Consider the following 14,253-nt stretch of genomic DNA (forward strand, 5'->3'; position numbering starts at 1 on the left):
TATCTATCTATCTATCTATCTATCTATCTATCTATCTATCTATCTATCTATCTATCTATCTATCTATCTGTCTGTCTGTCTATTTATCTATCTATCTATCTATCCATCTATCTATCTATCTATCTATCTATCTATCTATCTATCTATCTATCTATCTATCTATCTATCTGTCCGTTTATCTATCTATCTATCTATCTATCTATCTATCTATCTATCTATCTATCTATCTATCTATCTATCTATCTATCTATATATATATATATTGTAAGCAGGCAGATTGCAGATGCCACGAGAGAGCGATAGCGACGCGCAGCGCGCAGCGGCACAATATATCTATCTATCTCTCTCTCTCACATATACTCCCTCCTCTATCTCTCGCTCGCTCGCTCTCTTTTCTCTCTCTCTCTCTCTCTCTCTCTCTCTCTCTCTCTCTCTCTCGCTCCGTTCTCTCTCATTTCACACTATCACAATATAGATTCATTATTATACTCTTTTCAGATATTTCTTGTTACCAGCACTGCTTGGTCACCTGAGTCTCAATTTGATGGGGGAGGATACCAACAGATCTGACATCTTGAAGGTGGCAGAAGTGTACCACCGGGACTTCTTGCGGCGTTGCCATGACTACGGCGTGACCACGGTCGAGGCTCCTGAGCCGAGCGAGGACAGCGAACACCGGCACCCTGGGCGGCCGGACGTCGCCGCGATGGGCCGGCAGCGCGACGAGAAGATCAGGCGATTCAGGGAACAGAAGGAGAACGAGGCGCGTCTGGCTGAACTCAGTAGCGCGGTGGAGAATCAACGGGTGGACGACGAAGTAAAAGTAAGATGATAGAATATCAGGACAGTGGTGATAAAATCGAATGTAATAACAGCAGTAATAGATAGATGATTAAATAACTTCATCGGATCTCTATAATTTACATGCTAATAACCTACCTGGAAACGTTAGACCTGAGGAAGTCTGTCGGAGAGATGGACGAAAATTTCGTCAGAGTAAGTTATTTTGTACTGATTATGGATCTAACTGAGATTAACGTTATTAGCAAGTAATAGATAGGTTGCATGAGCATAAGAAGAGTCACAAGAGTAAGAAGGGTGGAAAGTGTGCAGGGTGCTGATGAGAGTGTAATGGATGAACAAGAATGCAGGTATTGAATAAGGTAGCATGGTAGAGGAGCTATTTGGAAGCTACGCTTGAGACTGATATGAATAGAAGACAAGTCGGTAATTGTTGATGAATAATGTTTTATTTTGTATATATATGTTATTTTTTAAAGAATTATATTTTATTATAAATTTTCTTTCAGAGAGAATTTTATTTGTTAAACATTCAGAAATGGATACACAATGCACTAGAGGACTTACAAAGCATTATCAGTAAGTAGTACTCCTTATATAGTTTTATTAACCTTTTTATTAACTGGCATACATGTGTCCCTATAAATTCTTGGGTGTTTAATCACATGCACTTAATCTGCTATTTGTATATGCAGTGGAAAAGCAGGTTTTAGAACACATGACCAAGAGGAAAGCGCAAGGCAAGGGAGAGGAAGCGGAGAAACGACCGCCTCCTAAAGCTGTAAGCTTCACAACGTTAATGTATGCCAACTCGATTCCTTGGCTTTGTTCCACATCTTTATGACCAGTATCCTTCTCTGTTGATGAACATGTTTCTGCTAATGAGCCATTTAGTTCTACATACATATACAGGGGTAGAAATTAACTTTTGAACAAGCGAGTCCAACGGACTCCCTACCATCAAAAAGAGGGAGTCCGCAGTATACAAGTAGTACTGCAGATATTAACAAAAAGGACATTTGCGATGCACGTCTGCCAAATTTTCTTGGGTCATTTGCTAAAAAAAAAATATGGTAATTCCGCGAGGCCGTGCTCTGGAACGAACTAGTTAGTATAGCAGAATTTTCAGGGAGTCACACGGATCCTGCATATGTCAAATCAGGGAGTCCGACAGTAAATCAGAGCGTATTTGACTCCGGACCCGCTTTAATTTCGCACCCTGCATGTAATATCTCTTCCTTTATAACCCTCGTAATTCCTATGGTTTTCTACTTTTGCATCGCTTGTTCCGTTAAATGTATTTATCGCTCCGTATCCATCTTTTTTGTGTCAACTCTGTTCTGAGATTGATTAGAAGAAATTCGCTGAGATGATTCATAGCTATACGTATGTACTTTGCAAGAATCGAAAACCTAGTAACTGATTTTTTGCAGACTTTCAAACCTGTTATTATAACAAAAGACAAGCTGCAGGCGGCCGTCTTTGGAGCAGGTTATCCTAGCCTACCCATCTATACTGTTGATGAATTTATAGAGCAACGTTATGGCAACATGGAAGCGGCATCACAAGCGTGAGTATGTGACCGTGAGTAGTAGCCCGTGGTTACGTGGCTCGTATCTGGTTTGCATTTTGTGGCGGTTAACAGATTCTAATCTCAACGCTGAACTTCCATTCATGAATTTCTTAATTTGTTTGACAGGTGCGTAAGCCATGTATACATGCTGAGAAAGCCGGTGATGACGTCAGTGATTGTGAACTCGATATGAGCCTGAAGGTTTAGATACTGATCTACCTGGAATTTGAGACTACTGTAATAACAGCATGTATTTATTCGTGTTCAGAGGTAACAGCTTGATGGATAGAGCAATGAACCCAGAGGAAGCAGCAAACGACGATGAAAAGGAGGCTACAGAGAAGGAAGAAGCACAGGAGAGAGATGATCCAGCTGCCCTTGGCAAAGCTCGTGATTGGGATGAGTGGAAAGATGGTCAGTGTCAGAAGGGTTTATAAATATACGGATGACATACGTGCGTCCGTGGAAGCAGACACGATAATTATATCGATTATAACAAACTCACTGTTTAAGTATTCATTATATTTTTTTGTTTACCGAATGAATTGTAGTACGATGCTAATACTGTATTCTTTTTATATGTCCCTCAGATCACCCAAAAGGCTATGGCAACAGAATGAATCGAAGTTAGTCAAGCAACCGAGGACATCTGCCATTTTCCATTTCCCCTGGCAGGTTTTTCCAAAGACACTCGGTTTTTCTGCAGTGTAATGCAACAGCTGAAGATGGATACTGTGTGGCACTCTCCCACTCAATAACTAATCATGATTCATCCTTCCTGCTTTATAGGCAATTATGTAGAAGACTAGTGAGAAGAACAGCATAAGGGTTATGACATGAGGTTAAATTTCAAGGTGAACTTGGCCACTTGGGACTTCTGCTTAGATCTAACGTCGGCATACCAACATTTAACTGACCATTATATCAGGAGTGAATGAAATCAAATTTGGTTTGATTCACGCCTCATAATTATTATATCACAAGTTCTCACTTCCCATCTTAAAAGTTGCATTGCAACGAATATGTACTAAAATGCTTCATGGTGATGTAAGGTGTTATGACTGTAGTTCATAGCTTGCAAGTAACTGTTGGCTTCATTAACAATCTGGAAAGTGTATGTACTGGTTTATTTACATAAGTGATAACTGCCTGACTGCAGATAAGCGAAGTACAAAACAGAGGACTGCTTCACAGATGGACTATTGAGTTTGATTAGCATTGTTGTATTTTATTCCCCTATTAGATTGTATTGCGTATGGTTAAATGCATGAATCGCAACTCATCTCCATTGCATTCTGTCAAAGATGCCTGACCAGGATATAATACACAGCATTTTGTAACAGTATCTCGAATTATAAGAAACAATAAACCTGCAGATTTGTTTTGTTATTTAAAATTTATTATTGTTACTTAAATAACTGTAAGGGTGTTTTCTATAACGTTTACAATTGCTTTAGCTAAAATAATTATTCTTACGCATGATTAGGAGTTAATAAGGTGGATATCACCTTCAAATGTTTGTCCTGCTGTGCACAGACGCCACTGTTGAGTCGTTAGTACAACAATATGCAGTTAGTCAATGAAAAAATACTAGGAAACCATTCGTTATGGCCAAAGCTATCGCACAGTGTCACTGCCAACAAATTATGCAACTGATGCAGATCTGATAAATATTTCATAGAGTGGTTCACGACTGCCTTTCACTTTAACTTGGCCAATTGTAGAAAAGTCATGTTCTTCTGAACTTGTTCATCACGTGCTTATGAAATAAGCATTATATATATATATCAGAAGTAGATAATAGGGAATTATTATAACTATAGGGAACTCCCTATTATCTACTCCTGATATATATATATATATATCATCGTGGTTAAAATCGGCATTTTGTAATGAAAAAGGACTAGTTGTCATTAGTCTAACTTTATACCAGATGGGTCACACTCCCCGTTTCCCACTACCCATCACCATTACACAGATTTGTAAAAGCATGACATAATTTTTTCCCATTCTAACAAACGTAGGACTTCCACGTAGAATTCCTTCACCATCCCCCACGTCATTGGTGTACGTATATCTCATCGGTTACAGACAATTTGTTGGTCATCTAGGTAACAGGTTGAAAGGCTTTGATTATTAAGTAACATTCGTCTAAATAATACCATCACCAGCTAATTTATCATCACTAGTCTGCAATAAATGAATATCTCTGGCAAAGAAAAGAGGACACGGTGCAAATGACAAACGTTCTGATATGATACCATAAACTGCTACACTGGGCACATAATCTGCTTTGCCAGAGAAATGCAGATAACGTCCTACAATTCCCGCATACGTACCTGATATGCTATATACTATATTACTTAGTCAACTCATTAAATATTTTTCCTATTTTGACTATAATAGTACGCAATATTGCTAATATAACGATATATAATAGAGCAATAACGTACATGTATATAGAGCTCAAGCTCTTTCATGCAACTTCTACCTCTGGGAATGACCATATTAAAAGCTATATATACACAGTATGCAAATTCAATATACAGTTCAATATCACATCAATCAAAGACTAGCCACATGCTTGAGGCATTGGTCCCACATGTGCAGACATGCCCGTTAGTGCTGGCCCTTGAGGCAAAACACTCAAATGTGGAGAAATGAGGTTACACGCTATTTGATAAGATTTCAGATTAAGGTCTTGGTACTGTAACTTTGCACTATGCTATGGTCTAGATCTCGACAATAATTTTATGACAGGAATAATCGGAAGGAAGTAACTCGTGACCTTGGCACAAGTATACAGTGGCTGCAATTCAGCTGACAGGTGTCAAGATATCGACGAACTAAAATACACACAAAACAGTCGCAAACTACGCTGAAATATATTAATAACCATCATCTCTACACAACATGTTTCAATGGTCAGTTGAATTATTTTTTGTGCATTTTTTTCTTCATTCCGCTTTTTATATTATAATATCCCTTACTAAAATATCAATAATTCAATTATCTAGTTTTTAAAATCAGCCGCCTATAAGCAGGCAATATCTGGATCACCCGAGAAAAGTATCGTGGTCTGTTCAGACAAGCAATCTACACAACACTACAACATTACCTGTAGCAACAAAACCAGAAATGCTGCATGTGAGTGAGTAGGATTACGGCATGCAACTATTCACACGTAACTAGCACTATGCGAAAAAGCATTCACTGTGATTCAACCTGGCATTTCGTCAATGCCAGAAATGGCCATGGTAAAACCTATGCACAGTAGTAGAGATGTATCGGTTACGGACCAAACTCGCTTCACTCGCAACACTTGTACTTAAGGGAGTTACCTATTCCACTTTTACGTATCACGCCACCAAATCCGTTTTACACATTACGCTGACGAAAAACGACGGGGAAAGCGTTCAGTTTTCGGCAATGATTGTCTGTACACACAGTCGACACGCGTCACCGTAGGACGCTAGACCAGTCATGAGATATCACACACGATAATTTCCCGCACGACAGTAGAGAAGCAGACCGCCACGCGTGCCGCGACCACGCGCTAGCAATCACGTCCTCCCGTTAACACTCACCCCCGCCGACGGTCGCTACCGGCTACGGTCGCTACCGGCTACGGTCGCTACCGGCTACGGTCGCTACCGGCTACGGTCGCTACCGGTTACGGTCGCTACCGGCTACGGTCGCTACCGGCTGCGGTCGCTACCGGCTGCGGTCGCTACCGGCTACGGTCGCTACCGGCTACGGTCGCTACCGGCTACGGTCGCTACCGGCTACAGCAACTCCTGGAGCGGTAGCGCGGGGAGCAACGAGTCGACGCTGTTCACCCAAAAGTTGGCACAGGTTGCGTGGTACTGCCTGCCTCCGTACGACAGCTTGCTCGTGTCCGTCGGATGGTCAAACGCGCGGCTGCGCTGGTCCACGCTCAGCAGGCAGACGCCGCACGCCTTGCTGACCCCGTGCTCCGGCCGCACGACGCAGGGCGAGAAGTCCAGCGCGCTCGGCTCCGGCTGTGAGACGGGAAAACAGGATATTATCGGCTGCTGGATGGGAATACGGGATATTACCGGCTGCTGGACGGGAATACGGGATATTACCGGCTGCTGGACGGGAATAGCAGATATTACCGGCTGCTGGACGGGAATTACAGGATATTTACCGGCTGCGCAACAGAAAACAGGATATTACCGGCTGCAGGACGGGAAAACAGGATATTATCCGGCTGCTGGACGGAATAGGAATAATTAGCCGGCTGCTGGACGGGAATACAGGATATTACCGGCTGCTGGACGGGAATACAGGATATTACCGGCTGCGGCACAGGGAAAACAGGATATTATCGCTGCTGCGACAAGGAATACGGGATATTACCGCTTGCGGCAGCGGCGGAAAACAGGATATTATCGGTTGCTGGCTGGGAACACAGGAAGGGATGGGTAAACGGGATATACTACTGGCTGCAGGACGGGAAACAGGATATTGCCGGCTGCTGGATGGGAAAACAGGATATTATCAGCTGCGCAGCAGGAAAAGGGATATTATCGGCTGCAGGACGGGAAACAGGTATTTACCGCTGCTGCTGGGAACACGGGAAGGGATGGGTAAACGAGATTATACTGGCTGCAGGGGGAAAAACAGGAATATTACCGGCTGCTGGCTGGCGAACACGGGAAGGGATGGGTAACGGATATTACTGGCTGGCAGGGCGGGAAAACAGGATATTATCGCTGCTGTGTCAGGCATATGGGATATTACCGGCGTGCGGCACAGGGAAAACAGGTACATTATCTGCTGCTGGACGGGTAAACAGGATATTGGCCGGCTTGCAGGACGGGAACACGGGATATTACCGCTTTGCTGACGGAATACAGGATATTACCGGCTGCTTGGACGGGAATACAGGATTATACCGCTGCGGCACAGGGAAAACAGGATATTATCGTGCTGCTGGTAGCAGGAATGACGGATATTACCCTGCGCTGCGCACAGGGAAAACATGGATATTATCGGTTGCTGGCTATGGGAACACAGGAAGGGATGGCGTAAACGGCGATATGTACTGCTTGCAGGAACGAGAAATCAGGATATTATTCAGCTGCGGCATCAGGAAAACGGATGAATTCTCGGCTGCGGACGGGAAACAAGGATATTATCGGCTGGCAGGACGGGAAAACAGATATTACCCGGCTGCTGACGGGAAAACAGAGATATACCGGCTGCGGCACGGAAACAGGGGAATATTATTCAAACTGCGGCAAGGGAAAACAGGAGATATTATCGGCGCTGCTTGGGAACACACGGAAGGAGGATGGTAAACGGGAATATTACTGGGCTGCCGCACAGGCAAACGATATTATCGCTGCTGGCTGGGAAACACCTGGATATTAATCAGCTGCGGCGGCGGGACAAATGGGATAATTATCAGCTGCGGAAGAACACCGGGAAAACGGGATATTGTCGGCTGTGGCACGGGAAAACGGGATATTGTCGGCTGTGGCGGGGGGAAACGGGATATTGTCGGCTGTGCGGGGGAAACGGGATATTATCAGACTGCGGTCACGACAAACGGGATATTCGTCAGCTGTGGCATGTGGAAAACTGGGATATATGTCCGCTGGTGGCAACGGGAAACAGGATATTGTCGCTGTGGCACGAGGAAAAACGGGATATTTCGGGCTCAGTGGCATCGGAAAACGGCGAATTGTCGGCTGTGCACGGGAAAACGGATATTGGTCCGCTGTGGCATAGAAAACAGATATTGTCCGGCTTGTGGCGGGGGAAACCGGGATATTGTCGCTTGTGCACGGGAAACGGGCGATAATTTAGTCGCTGGTGGCGGGGGAAACGGGATATTGCTGGCTGCGGCACGGGAACACAGGATATTACCGGCTGCTGGCTGGGAACACAGGATATTACCGGCTGCGGCACGGGAACACAGGATATTACCGGCTGCTGGCTGGGAACACGGGTGCCAGGATACTATGAGAGGTGCCGGGTATTGAATCACAGGACATTCACACTCACACGTGCGACAGCTGCTGCCACACTACATTCCCTACAAGTTTTCATGTGAGTTTTGACATGTGCCGTAGTTAGGCATAGTAATGAATGCAATGATGCGATAATATAATAGCGGCAGCTTCGATGTTTGCATTTATTTTTGTGCCATAGCACAGGAAACCTGTGCCACAGTACAGTAAACTTGAGCCACAGCACTGAGCCTTTATCACAAACAGCTCTAGCAAACCTGGGCTACGTTCATGTGTACGTACGTTGTATTGATCAGCATCAGTAACAATGCAGCGCACGCATTATTTTCCCCCTTTTTAACCCCAGCTTCGACAGTTGCAAATCTTTCGCCAATTTGGAACCGCTCTGGCAGCCGAAACCGTCTGGACCATCGAGCATCCTTAACCCCAACAGTCTCTAACCGCGCGCAGCCGCGAGTGAATGAAATTTTGTGATAAAGACTCGACAGTGAATAACACTGAAATCGTTTTTAAGAAGCACTGGCCTAAACCGTCCTGATCAGCGAGGATCCGTAACCGCGCGCAGCAACTCACCATGACCGCGCTGCCGGCGATGAAAGCAGTCAGGTTCGTCCACAGCCGGTTGATGTCCTTCACGACGGCGGCTAGCTCGGACGAACCGATGCTGCACGACTGCAGCGACAGCATGACGCGGCACGCCACGCGGTAGATTTCCACCACACCTGCACAGGTAGACAGCACACGTGATCATCACTCGTCAGGGGCGGATCTAGCTTTTAGGAGACGGGGGGGAGGGGTTGATATTTGAGTAAAGGCGTGCCGAAGTGGTGCCTAGGGTGGTCTGGGGGCATGCCCCCTCCCACCTGGAAAATTCAGGCAGCTGTGTAGTTACAGGGGAAATCCCCATTTACTATCAGCCTGCAGACTGACTTTTTCATTTTTGGCCCCATTTTACTAGAGAGTGGCTGAACGGGGGGGAGGGGGGCAACCCCCCCAACCCCCTCTAGATCCGCCACTACACGCCACTCTTTATTTTCTATTGCTGTTGAATTATAGTTAGTGCTAAAGTTTGGCTTATAGAATGTCGATCAAGCAGCAACACAGCAGGTGTTCGTTGCACTTGCTCTGTGCTGGGACTTGCTAGCGGCGCGTGGTATGCGCAGGGACGTTTTGTACCAGCCTCAACCTCGCTGGCTGTAACGCCATGTTTTTCGAATGAATAAAGTTGTATTAAACATATTCTCTTTATCAGTTATTGTTCTTCGGACAAGACACAACAGCTCGCGTTCGTTCCCCCCGCAGCGAGGAAGTTTGGCGTACACTGCACAACTCGTAAGGGGCAATGCGAAACTGAGGTCGATCTGGCTAATTTTTGCAAATACGATACGTGGTATCATGGGCCGATACGAAACTAAAGCCAAACTTATTCATATGCGTGCATTAGCACGGTTAATTCCGCTAACAACACACGTGGTATCGTTGGGCGATCAGTAATTGAAGTTGATATTTACAACGACAGGTTCCACGCACACACACACAGCTGAAATGAGATCAACATATGTGACAGCATAACTCAAATCTAAAAAAAGAAATAATGTAAAAGGTCGTCATGAAAAATTATATCGCAGTGAAAAATATTCCTTCCTTGATAAAAAAACATTTTAAACCAGACCCTATACATACTCGAAACATTACAGAATAGAGAGACAAGCACACGCACGCACGCACGCACGCACGCACGCACGCACGCACGCACACACACACACACACACACTGTAGACAAGCATCGATGCAGTGTCAGTAGGTATAGAAGGTGAGACAGCTGTGTGGAATAATCACAGTTAGGCCAAAACAAAATATAAGTGTGGTTACCCTTACATGCCGAAAAAAATAGGGTAGGTAGGTAGGGAAAACATTTTATTTTCTTGAAATATTTTATTCACGAACCATGTGCGTTGTGCCTTTTGAAGCTGGAACTGTCCAATTAATTTTTTTTTTTTTTTGACTAAAGAAAATTGACAATAAAATGTTTAGGGTCGCTGGGAATAAATAGGGTCGGTCGGGAAACCGTAACCACACCCATATTTTGTTTTGGCCTTAGGCTTAGCGCTGCGCACACAACAAACGACTTGCCAGCTGCCATCCGCACTTACTGTCGAGATACGCGCTGCCTTGCTCCGAACGAATCAGCTCACTACAGATCGACGAACTACTGATGTTGTTGAAGATCTTGTTGCTATCCTTCAGCATCGATCTGCAGCTGCTCAGGCATCTATTCCACTCGTAGCCATGCTTGTCGCTGTCCTGCATCGAGAAATAGAGAATTACACCCGAGTACAACGCACCTGTGATCAGTACACCTATCCGCACAGACAGATGCAGATTAATGACACAGACTGTCTAGACATGAGTATAGACTTGAGTTGACATGGTATAAATATTTATTTAATAACCTAACCTTTGTAAAATATTCTTATTCTTTTCTTTCGTATTAATTTTTCTGCATAATTATTTAATTCTTTTATATTTTATTATTAATTTTTTTATAATACACATGTTTTTACTTGACGGAAGTAGAGTATAGCAAACTGAAATCAAACGTATCGCACAAGTTAATTCAGTTCTTGAGTTTATGATCGCCCCGCAACACCGGGCTAGAAGTTACCTGTGGGCGAGTGTCACCCTCGAGTGCGTGTAGCTCGCTGTATTTGTCTACAAGGTCTGGCCCCATCTGGCTGGTCAACAACAGCGTGCTCGGGTTGACAGGTCGAGGAGCTTGGCAGGATTCCAAGGCATCAACCGGAGCGGAGTCCTTCTCCGGAAGAGAGGTTCCATCGTTCTCTCCACTGTCCTCTCCCTCCACAGAAAGTGACTAAAATGGACGTACATTAGCTCAGAATGATGTTACAAGCATTAAAAATACGCTCGACGCTGATGTCAAGACATCGCATTACAAAATAAATGGTCCAAACATCTAAAATCCTGCCTAAGGACATTTGCGTGATGTCCTTAACTATCTTCATAATTACATTACTATTACTGCATACATAGTGATATATTACACTGTTACATGTCACAGACATACCGAACCAGCAGTATGCATGCTAATAATGCATGCTTAAGCTCTCCGCCAGTTTTAATTAAGTAAAGCTTAATGGTAATGATTAAGGCTTTAACAGTAATGATTAATGCTTTAACAGTAATGATTAATGCTTTAACGGTAATGATCAATGCTTTAACGGTAATGATTAATGCTTTAACAGTAATGATCAATGCTTTAACAGTAATGATTAATGCTTTAACGGATGGTATACTTAGGGCCGGGGGGCCGAATCAATAACTTCCAAGGAAAAACTTGAAAAATTTTAACTTTTGTTTTTGGGCGATAATGACGAGTTTTTTGTGGATTTACCCCAGTTTTTATTGGCTTTTTAATAACTTCTCACTATATCCCCGCTTCCAAAGATCTAAAAACATGGGTTTTGGGTAAAATAATATTATTAAGAAAACATTATGAAATAATAAAAAAATAAATTAATAAAGCAATTAAAAATTAATTTATGGCAGAAAAAAAAAATTATTCAACCGAAAAAGAAAAGAAGAACAATAAATAGAAAAAATATTTTTACCAAAAGGCTTAGGTTTATAATATAATTTAAATTATTCTTTTCTAATACCAATGAAATCCCAACTCCAAGTTCTATACCCCCATGTCCTAAGACCCCAGTCTCTGCATTTTTATTAGGGTTTTCCCCCATTAAATCTGCCCCAATTCTGTTCTGTATTGGCCGGGATAAGGGGTAACTTGATCACAGGGGTTTGGGCCGGGGTTGGTTTGTATAAAACTTTCGGGTGTTGGGTAATTTCCTCCTAATTTTGTTTTTCTCATGTAGTCTATTTAGTTTGTTACCTATTACCTCATAATTTTTGCCAGGTGAAGAAAAAAGGGAGGGAAAGATGGAGGATTTAATGGCTTTAACGGTAATGATTAATGCTTTAACGGTAATGATTAATGCTTTAACGGTAATGATTAATGCTTTAACGGTAATGATTAATGCTTTAACGGTAATGATTAATGCCCTAATGCGTTAATGGTAATGATTAATGCTTAGTGGTAAATGGTAAATAATCAAAACTTAATGCTTAATTTGATGCTTAAATTAAGGCTTTAATTAAACCTTTAAGCTTTCATTATCACCTTGATGCTCTTCAAGTCCAGGCTGGCCTCTGACAGCTTTCCGAGGCTCACCCTCTCCGAGTCGGACGAGCTCGTCTTATCCGCGCCGGGAAGCTCGAGGCTGGACACCGATTGGTCGTCGCGCGCCACCGCGTCCGTCAGCGGCGGCGGCCGGCAGCTGTACAGCGCGCCAAACTCCGGCAGCGCCACCTGGCGGCGGCCGTAACCAACGTTGGGCGGCAGCGGCACGTCGGTGACGTCGTCGCCGGGCGAGAAGCCGCCGCCGCCGCTGTCCGAGCCGGCCGCGAACTCCGACGGGAACCCGTCGATCGAGCCGCCGCGAGGGGGAGCCACCGGCGGGGGCGCGTCGGGGCTGTCGTCGCTGTCCGTGGCGCCTCCTGGCGACGGTTTTGCGCCGGAGAATGTCGGCGAGCTGTCGCGCAGCTTCATGAACAGTGCGTACTTGTCATTGAACCCCGGCTTGCCGTCATCGGCCGCCGCCGCCGCGTTCAGCGTCTGCAGCTCCGTCGTCGACGACGACGGCGACGCGTACTGCGCCGCGATTTCCGCCGCTGCCGACTGCGGGGGCGCTGCCGGCGCCGACCGGTAGTCGGCGAAGTCGCCGAAGTCGTCCTGGAGGACGTCGTCGGTCGCGTGCACGGTGGCGGCGCCCCCTGGTGGCGACGCCAGGTTTGAGCTGAGGAAGTAGGTGAAGTCGTTGACGGTGTCAGCGACGGGCGGACTGCGCGGAAGGATGCCATGCTGCGAGGCCATGTGCGCGCTGAAGCCGATCTCGCTGCTGATCATAGCTGCAAGGCGATGTCACATAATGTCGTTAGTCGCGACCGACGGCAGAATTCAGGCAATGCAGCGCTAATTAACTAAGGTTAATTAACTAATTAATCTAGTTAACTAACGTTTTAACAAAGGCGTTCGTTTTTGTCTAGCTAACTAACGTTTTAACAAAAGCGTTCGTTTTTGTCCCAACTACCTAACGTTTAACAAAGGCGTTCGTTTTTCGTCTTCGTCGTTGTGGGGTGCGCGTGCTGTTGTGCTTAAATGCTCCGAGGATTTCGGAAAAAGCAATAATGCACTACTGTATCGATTTCTTGAAAGTCCCCGTGGCGAAAGTTTGCCGTAGTAAAATTTATGAGAGAATCACAGAAGAAACAAGCATACACAACAAGCAACACGACAAAGCGATAACCTGTGTCATACTGGGGAATACCAACAGATGAACGTGACATAACGTACACACTATCAATGTGACGGCACGTACTAGCATGTACAACCAGTAGACTGCGGTTAAACCGCAACTCAGCTGCTTTGCTGTGAGCGATGAAGGCCGACTTCAACCTAAAACACTTGACGACTTCAACCTAAAACACTTGCCGACTTCAACCTAAAGCCAGTGCTCAATTTTAAGGTTTTTTTTGGGTGGTCCGCAGGACAACCAAGAGAGTAGCATATGGTTGTCCCTCAAGAATTTTGGTTGTCCGGATATTATGTAAACATGTGCTGCATGCGCTCTGCTCACGTGATGCTCAGTGCTGTAAAGCAAAAGGCCTAATCATGTACATTTTGTACGTATTGCAGTGACAGCAGACATGGCCATTCGCATTTCACTCATTATATTGTAAACATGTGATGTTATACTTTGTATCAAGGAAGGCAGACAATACGTCTAGACATGTACGGTT

The 14,253-nt window shown here is 44.7% G+C and overlaps 2 protein-coding genes across 3 annotated transcripts in view; one reads left to right on the top strand and one right to left on the bottom strand.

The window, feature by feature from the left end:
• Positions 1-3,770, top strand: part of LOC106805274 (immunoglobulin-binding protein 1-like) — a 16,877-nt gene extending 13,107 nt beyond the window's left edge. Inside the window, exons 3-8 of one of the 2 annotated variants that reach the window (XM_014806807.1) lie at positions 499-823; positions 1,311-1,380; positions 1,497-1,582; positions 2,235-2,371; positions 2,643-2,788; positions 2,965-3,770. In XM_014806807.1, the coding sequence (XP_014662293.1) occupies positions 499-823; positions 1,311-1,380; positions 1,497-1,582; positions 2,235-2,371; positions 2,643-2,788; positions 2,965-3,005 (805 nt within the window). In that variant the 3' untranslated portion in view covers positions 3,006-3,770. Of the gene's footprint in view, positions 1-498; positions 824-1,310; positions 1,381-1,496; positions 1,583-2,234; positions 2,386-2,642; positions 2,789-2,964 lie in introns of those variants that run through there. The other variant, XM_014806808.1, reaches the window with a different exon arrangement.
• Positions 3,752-14,253, bottom strand: part of LOC106805256 (synergin gamma-like) — a 20,897-nt gene continuing 10,395 nt past the window's right edge. Inside the window, exons 12-16 of the mRNA XM_014806785.1 lie at positions 12,575-13,362; positions 11,042-11,248; positions 10,530-10,680; positions 8,950-9,098; positions 3,752-6,396 (exon numbers count right to left, since the gene is read on the bottom strand). Coding sequence (XP_014662271.1) covers positions 6,160-6,396; positions 8,950-9,098; positions 10,530-10,680; positions 11,042-11,248; positions 12,575-13,362 — 1,532 coding nt within the window. The 3' untranslated portion in view covers positions 3,752-6,159. The remainder of the gene's footprint in view (positions 6,397-8,949; positions 9,099-10,529; positions 10,681-11,041; positions 11,249-12,574; positions 13,363-14,253) is intronic.

Source organism: Priapulus caudatus, unplaced genomic scaffold, assembly GCF_000485595.1.
Source record: "Priapulus caudatus unplaced genomic scaffold, Priapulus_caudatus-5.0.1 Scaffold107, whole genome shotgun sequence".
Classification (NCBI taxonomy): domain Eukaryota; kingdom Metazoa; phylum Priapulida; class Priapulimorpha; order Priapulimorphida; family Priapulidae; genus Priapulus; species Priapulus caudatus.